At 49.5% G+C, this 8,482-nt stretch overlaps 1 protein-coding gene across 3 annotated transcripts in view; it reads right to left on the bottom strand.

Moving 5' to 3' along the window:
• Positions 1-7,503, bottom strand: part of adcy9 (adenylate cyclase 9) — a 111,126-nt gene extending 103,623 nt beyond the window's left edge. For all 3 annotated transcript variants that reach the window (XM_063198472.1, XM_063198479.1, XM_063198488.1), the window contains exon 1: positions 5,433-7,503. In XM_063198472.1, the coding sequence (XP_063054542.1) occupies positions 5,433-7,485 (2,053 nt within the window). In that variant the 5' untranslated portion in view covers positions 7,486-7,503. The remainder of the gene's footprint in view (positions 1-5,432) is intronic.
• Positions 7,504-8,482: the final 979 nt, after the last annotated feature.

Here is an 8,482-nt window from a genome sequence, read left to right as displayed (position 1 = left end):
CAAGAAAAAGCTAGGAGTAGACTAAATTTGTAACATTATTACAAAGTTAAACATAGCTGAAGTCGTATTTTCCCCACAATAAGACAGGCTTGTAAATGTGTGTAAATGTGAATGTAAATGCTCCGCATCGAAATTAGCGGCGTCAAATTAGCACCCGTCAACTGTCAATTCAGTTGACAGGTGGTCCCTGAACATTTTTGGGTGGACAAAGTGGTCCTCAGTCTGAAAACGTTAGAGATAACACAATACACAGACATTCTGCAGAGTTAACTGAACAGTACAAGTAGTAGGACAGACTGGAGGAGTGCTAAATCTGACTTGTGTGGAATTAGTTAGGGCAGTCACAGATACGTGGGTTTAGGGCATCAGTCTTGCAGCCCAAAAGGTGTTGGTTCGACTCCCAACCCTCCAGGTTGGTGAGAGGGAGTAATTAAACCGTGTTCTCTCCGCCATTCCCCTCCATGACTGAGGTAGGCCGGAGCATTTTTTTTATTTTTTTTATTTTACCTTCATTTAACCAGGGAAATAAAATTGAGAATAAAATTCTCTTTTACAAGTGAGCCCTGGCCAAGGCGGCAGCACACCGTCTTGGTACCGTCCTGCCACACAGCTCCCTTGGGGCGCCGTTTGGGGCTGCCCTCTTGCACGGGTAGGGCATAAATTAGGGTGACCAGATTTTTGTAGTCTGAAACCGGGACACTTCATGCGTGACTGAAGGACAATATTTGGCAGGCGGGTCTGGGGGTCCTCCCCCAGGAAAATGTGTATGTTTTTAGATGCAATTTCCTGCATTCTGATCAATTGTAGAGGGAGGAATGACAAATCGCAACTGACTCCTTCAGACTTTCTATACAAGCGCTGGCTGCCATTAACTGTGGCAGGTAAACATGTAATCTTTTCCATATATCTACCCTGATAGACATGGCGCAATGCAGTGGGTGGCCAAAACCGGGACATATTTGTGTCCCGAGAGGGTTTGCTCGGGACCTGGGACACACAACTCCAAACCGGGACTGTCCCGGTCAAACCGGGACGTCTGGTCACCCTAGCATAAATACAATTTTGTTGAGTTCAGTGCAGTGAGCACTGAGTGCTGTGGAATGCTGGTGTCACAAGGGCAATGGGGGGGGGGGGGGGTTGGTTCCCCAACTGGGCTCTCACTTCATTAGGTGTAGCTGTATTAGCTGTATCTCCATTTAGTACAATGTTGGGAAAATGACCTTTTGGTATTGGGCATTCCATTGCATTGCTAAATGCATTTTATATAGGTTGAAAAAAGTATGTTCTCAAAATATTTGAATGGCAAGAATGCACACATAGGTGATGGGACCTCTGAACAGTCATTTTCAATAATAAAATGCAAAAGTCAAAAATGGTGGATACACCGTTTTGCAAATAAACTCTTCAAGTGTTAAATGATGGTTGAATCAGCACTGTCCAATTTGCTGAATACATACAAATGCCATCCCACCCCCCACCCGAATGTAAACATGAACAGATAGAGCCGACAATGAAATGGCAAGTGTTTTTCTCAGTGCTAAAGAGCTAAGGCTGGTCATCTTCACAAACGCATTCCTTTCGAGCTAACTGAGTTGTCCCAATGGAATTACGGTAAAATTAGACTTGTCCTTTAGGTGGCTATTAGATTAGGTGATGAAATTACATGGTACAGGTATGACAATAGAGAGACACATTGAGTGTCTGTGTCTCCTTCTATTCATTTCAGCTGGAGGGATTGAAGGTAATGCTAGAGGGTGGCCTGCACATTGCTTGTATGCTTTAAAAATGTATTTTATTACACATTTACTTTTTTAAAGATATTTTTTTGGTCTTTCTGACTTTATTCATGACAGTACAGTAGTACAGCACAGATGGTGACAGGAAATGAGTTTGGAGAGAGAGATGGGGAAGGGTTGGCAAAGGACCCGGACCGGGAATCGAACCCGGGTCGGCCGCATAGCAAACGAGTGCCCTACCATATGCGCCACGGACGGTAGGGCCTTTATTACACATTTTCAAGGCAACGTTTGGATACTCGAGTCAGATCTTGCCCAGGCTTAAAATAAACAAAATGCAAAGGGAGCGATATGAACTTTGTAACCACATGGTTACCACGGTGACCACGGTGCTGCCACACCTCTGTGTGTGAACAACCATCACTTTAAATAACTAATTATTTGCATTGAACACCGGGTTGCTCAGGTTGTGTGTGTGATGCATTTACTTTGAAGCTGTCAAACATTAATAGCCTGGGAAAACAACTATGAATATTTGCAGGTAATAGTCCATATGGTGTATGTGTCTTGTTTTGATTCTGTGATTTCACAGATTTTAACATCACTATACACTGGATGCAGTATTTACTTTACTGTACTTAAAAGCTGCAAAACATGAAAGCCTAAGACATCAACATTATTGCAAGAAACCGGGACAGACTTGTCCAGATTTGAACCCCTTCTGCACTCTCTGTCATTTGCGCTCTGTGGGATGTGTTGCACAGACAGATGGAGTAGCAGCGGTGATGAAGCACACACAGCACAGCCGCCTTCAACAACAGGTGCCTCCCATTCAACTGACAGCAGCACGCACGCACACACACACACACACACACACACACACACACACACACACACACACACACACACACACACACACACACACACACACACACACACACACACTTCAAACACGTTCCTATTGTCCTGTCTCTCTCTCATCAGACAAATGCCAAAACTGGTTTAGTCATCGAAAACAACTGAAATATAAACGACTACTTTTTTGTATGTGCATATCAGAGGTGCATAGAGGCGCATATATTGGGGATAATCAATAATTCATCACGACAAACTTTACTTTGTATTACTGTGTTATATGTGTGCAATAGCCCCACAACAACCATCTCCCCCCAAAAAAAACACCACTACGTTTCAGCTGCTTCAGCTACCATTTCGTACTGCATATCTCTACACGCCAGTCTCTAGAACCGCCAGTTCGAACCGCCAGTTCTAGAACCTCCATCTGACCCCTGACCCCCACAGGTTACCACCGCCCCGCCCATTCAAAACCCCAACCCAGGGCTGGACCGCTAATCTGGCATACAGGGCATTTTCCCGGTGGGCCAACAGGGCCCTCAGGGGGCGATACTATTTTTGCTGTTGCTGTTGTTGTTGTTGTTGTTGTTGTTGTTTTACTGAGGATCGGCCCACAGTTTAGAGCCACAATTTGCCCCACCGTCAATACAGGCAGTGGATTCAGCCAGTCATGGTTAAGTATGAAAGTGCCCCCCCCAAAAAAAAGAGGATCCCTTCCTACATTTCAGCTGCTCGGTAACAAAGTTGCGATCTATCATTTCATACTGACTGCAGTGTATGACTGACTGGACAGTACATCTCTACATGTCAGTGTATTAACAGCTCCACAACCTCCTCCACTCACAGGTTATCATCTCCCACCCATTCAACACATCACCCCCCCCCCCCCCAACCCCCGCCCCCCAAAAAAAGAAAAGCACCTCCCCACCCATTCAACACCTCAAACAAAACACCCCAAAAATGAAAAACACAACAACAAAAACACCCCCCAGCCCCACCCACACATGGGCAGTCATGGGTAAGCGGTTAGGGCGTCAGACTTGCATCCCAAAGGTTGCCGGTTCGACTCCCGACCCGCCAGGTTGGTGGGGGGAGTAATCAACCAGTGCTCTCCCCCATCCTCCTCCATGACTGAGGTACCCTGAGCATGGTACCGTCCCACCGCACTGCTCCCCATGGGGCGCCACTGAGGGCTGCCCCCTTGCACGGGTGAGGCATAAATGCAATTTCGTTGTGTGCAGTGCGGAGTTCACTTGTGTGCTGTGGAGTGCTGTGTCACAATTACAATGGGAGTTGGAGTTTCCCAATGGGCTTTCACTTTCTTTCACAAAACAAAACAAGTCCGACAGGCGGACAACAGATGCGTCCGTCTATGCCCGTTCTGAACCTTTTTTGCCCAAACGCCCCCTTGGCCTCCTCATAACCTGTCAAGGCAATTTATCAATAAGCCTACCATGTACTGTATAAGCCTGGATTTGAAAAAGTACCATAGGATTTCAACAGTGTTGGGCAATTTACTGAAAAACTGTAATGCATTGCTGATTACATGTTACTGTCTTTTCAAAATAATCCCTTACACTACATTTAGCAATGTGGGGACCTAAGGCGAATTTAGCTTAGGGGGGCCATCGGTCCATCCCATATCACATTTTTTTTTAACATGAAATGTCTATTTTTGTTAGGCTATTTTTTTTTTTTAATCACGATTTTTTATTTAAAATAAATAAATAATTACAAACATAAAAAACAGGCAAACATTACAATGAATTACAATGAAACATTTCAATGAATAGGCTATTTGCAATTTTGCATAGGCCTACATTAAATAAACTAAAATGTGAAATTCTCTTTTCACTTTAATATGAGAGCAGTGAGTCCCCCCCTCACTGAAGTGTTATTTCATGTGTGTGCATGATGCTGTCACCTATTTGAAGTGACGTTGATGTTGGATTTCATGGAATACTTTTAAATGCCGCTTTGGGAAGAAAACAGAGTAGGCGACAGGTGAACTGTATTTCTGTCAAAACAGTGGTTTGCAGGCGTTTGCGTTTTCACGTGGATATTGTCTTCGTGGGCCGTAACAGACAAACCGTAAGTTCCATAAACTAATCAATGAGACATTGGCTACGTGTACATGATGTTTTTAAGTCCAATTTAATAAATGCGATTTAAATAGATCGGATTAAGAGTTATTTTGCGATGTGTATACATGGCACTTTCACTTAAATGCGATTAAACGTCTGGGGAAAATAAAGCATTGCGATTGGACTGAGGACGCACGTGCTGAGCGAGCCAAATAAGGCACGGGGGCGTGGTTCAATGCCACCGAGATGCAGGTCATCTTCCCCACGAAAATCGTTGCCTCAGGCGGACTGAAATCACAACATTTCCCCCTTTCTCCCTGGATCATTTACAATGCTACATTAGCTACCCTGTTAGCATAGAAAAACGAGTGGTCAAATGGTAATGTGGAGTAACTTTGTTGTGCTTCATTACTTTGTGGGGCACTTTTACATCAATATATGGAAGCCACAACATTTATAGCTGCTTAGGGACTTTAAATTAAGCAAAACTTTCATGTGAAAATCAACAGGAAGTGCCGCCATGTTTTTCTCACTGGCAAAGAGCTTTTGGTTTGCACGCATGAGCTCCAGGCGACTGCCACCTTGTGGACACAAGAGGGAATCACAAGAGGGAATCACAATTCAGAAACCCATCACGGGAGGGCGGACGGACGGACGGACGGACGGACGGAGGGACGGACGGACGGACGGACACCAAAGCCTCTTATAGAGATGCGTGGGACGCATCTAAAAAGAAAATAAAAAAAGCACCCCCTACCTTTCAGCTGCTCGGCCTGAAAGTTCTGCCCCACGCGCTCCATGACGCGCCCGTCCTCCTGCAGGTAGCGGTCGTCCAGGAAGCCGGCGGTGGCCTCGGACAGGTGCACACGGCCCGCCACGCCCAGCTGCTCCATCAGGTTGGCGAAGTGCACGTCGTTGGACCACACGTCGAACTTGAAGCGCTCCATGCCCAGGATGCCGCACAGCACCGTGCCCGTGTGCACGCCCACCCGCATGTTGACCGTCTCCTTGGTCTCCTGGCAGAACTGCTCGATGGCCGTGATCATGCCCAGGCCCATGTCCACGCAGCAGAAGGCGTGGTCCTGCCGCGGCTCGGGGCAGCCGGCCACGCAGTAGTAGCAGTCGCCCAGCGTGCTGATCTTCTCGCAGCGCGTCAGCTCGCACAGCCGGTCGAAGCGGCCAAACAGGTCGTTGAGGAGGCCCACCAGGGCCGGCGCCGTCTTGTTGGCGGACATCTTGGTGAAGCCCACGATGTCAGCGAAGAGGATGCTGACGGGGTCCATGCGCTTCATGTTGAAGGGCCGGAAGATGAGCTGGCTGCGGGGGATGGAGGTCTTCTTGCGCTTGTGGCTCTTGGGGCTGGAGGACGAGCCTCCTCCTCCACCGCCGCCTCCGCCAGAGGAACAGCCACCAGATGATCCCGACGAGCCCCCAACGCCGCCACCACAGCCGTCTCCTCCGCCGCCCCTGCCTGACCCGCCGCCGCCATGGGCTCCAGTCGCGGTGTTCCCGGACGAGTACCGCTTGCCCGAGCTCTCGCTCTCCTCGTCACCCTGCTTCATCAGCTCGTCAGCCACCCGCCGGGGCATGACGGAGTGGATCATGCGCTCCTTGAGGGCCTTCTCCACCTCCAGGTCCTTGCCGTGCATGATGGCCTGGCCCACCTTGAGGAAGGTGCTGCGCGACCGCACCTCCGACATGATGAAGAGGTGGATGCCGATCAGGTGGGCGCACAGGTGGAGGAGGACCTTGGCCGGGGCCAGCCACCACAGGGTCTCGGCCTCCGCCTCCACCCGCAGCACGCCCATGTCTCCCCCCAGCAGGCCATCCGTACCTCCGCCGTAACCTCCATCGCCTCCACCACTAGGCACCAGGTGGAGCCAGCCAAGGGCCTCGAATAGCACCGAGTACAGCAGGCCCAGCAGCACGGAGGCGTACAGGCGGAGGTGGAGCACGCTGTAGAGGAGCAGGAGCACCTCCATGCCCAGGGAGAAGGTGCCCACGGGGGAGATGCAGGGAGTGTCTGGGGGCATGGAGGAGGAGAAGGAGGAGGAGGTGGATAGTGGGCCAGTCGTTGGGGCCTCTCCTAGGGTTATGTTCCTCTCGGTAAACTGTTGTAGACGGGCAAAGTTCGAGCTCTGCAGCTGCAGCGCAAGCGTGATGGCGAAGGTGACGGTGATGAGCAGCAGCGAGGCCTGATTGTAGAGCAGCGCGTAAGGCCTGGTAAAGGTGAAGAGGAAGAGGAGCAGGCAGAAGAGCAGGAAGGAGGCCGCGGGGACTATGAAGGAGGCAGGGCTGCAGCGGCCCGCGTTGACCCCGAAGTAGACGCACCACAGCACGGCCGCCGTGGCCAGGTAGAAGAGCACGTAGCGGAACCGGCGCTGCGTCTGCGGGAAGCAGCGCTCGCGGCACGCCTCTTCCAAGATGGACGAGTCGAATTTGGGGTCCCAGCACTGGGCCGCGGAGCGCTCGAACAGCTGGGGGACTTTCCGGTGGTGGCTGCTGCGCAGCCTTGTCATTATTGTCCTCGGCAGGCCGGATTCACCTGAGCTGTCGCTGGACGAGATGCTGTTCTTGCCCAATTTCGAGCCTTTGGTTTTGACAGCCGCGCCGCCACCACCACCACCTCCAACACCAGCTGCGGTGGCAGCAGACCCTTGGCGAGTTGGCGTGTCGAGGCCACACTGCTGCGGCTGTTTGAGCGGGGTGCTGCCGCCGCTAATACGCACGGCCACGCTGCCATCTCCGCTGGACTCGCAGCTTACCTCTGTGTTGTGCCGGAGCAGCTGCTGGTGCTGCGGAGAAGCCATATTAATTTTCTTGTTGTAAAAGTGGGGAAGGGGGGGAAATCTAAACAATGACAGCTGGTGAGGTTATCAGATATTAGCCGGTCTTACATTGCTTATATTGTGGGGTGACGCACAGACAGGACATGTCGAATGATAACTGACATGAATGTCAAATAATAAACGTGCTGAATTTGTTAATCCCGTGGGGTTTTTTGCAGAAATTACGCACACATTGTACTCGTAATTGCAAAAAGGGCTGTGTCAGTCTCTTGATTTCATTATCCGTAATAGTACGTCAGTACTTGGATTCCATCATGTTCTACTGTTCTGGAGCTCTTGAACGTTTTGCACGTCAGCTGGCAACAATCCTCCGGCTTTGGTCATTTCATCTGCCCCCTCTTCCTCTTAGGAGCATAGCATCCTATTTGACATTCAAACATCACATACGCAAAGCAAACTGTGCTCGTGCCCAACAAGCCACATTTCATGAATCATCTGATCTGATTTTGCTGAAAGTGTTCTAACGCCTGTGCGTTTGACAGCCTCCCTCGATCCCTCAGAAACGCTACCCAGTATTGGTCAGTTACCACAGATACATTTACCTTCCATTCGTTGTTACATTCACCCGACGACACAGTGAGCCCACAGTTCATATTTCCCACATTAAAGCTTCTGAATGTCTATGTCATACTGTAGTTCATCTACTACTGATTATACATCTGTCAATAGTTGAAACGGAAATTAACACAATTTCAGCAAAGTTCGTTGCAGTCAGACGACAGCGCATAGCCTACGCGCGTATGGGGTACAAGCAACAGTTTCCTTAAAATAGCATTCGATTCAGAATGACAATCCTCGCTGATAACGCATGTTACAAGTAATGTCCCACTATTCGTTATACTTGGCCATACTAAGGGGTCGTGCGGGTGGTGAAAAGCTATGATATGGGCGACATAGCCCGGACTTAAAAATAAAAGAGCAGCACCAAGGCATTATGGCTGTCTTTTCCTGGCCACGC

Source organism: Engraulis encrasicolus, chromosome 1 (assembly GCF_034702125.1).
Source record: "Engraulis encrasicolus isolate BLACKSEA-1 chromosome 1, IST_EnEncr_1.0, whole genome shotgun sequence".
Lineage (NCBI taxonomy): Eukaryota > Metazoa > Chordata > Actinopteri > Clupeiformes > Engraulidae > Engraulis > Engraulis encrasicolus.
Note: the sequence above shows the minus strand (reverse complement) of the source record. Positions and strands in the feature narration are given on the sequence as shown.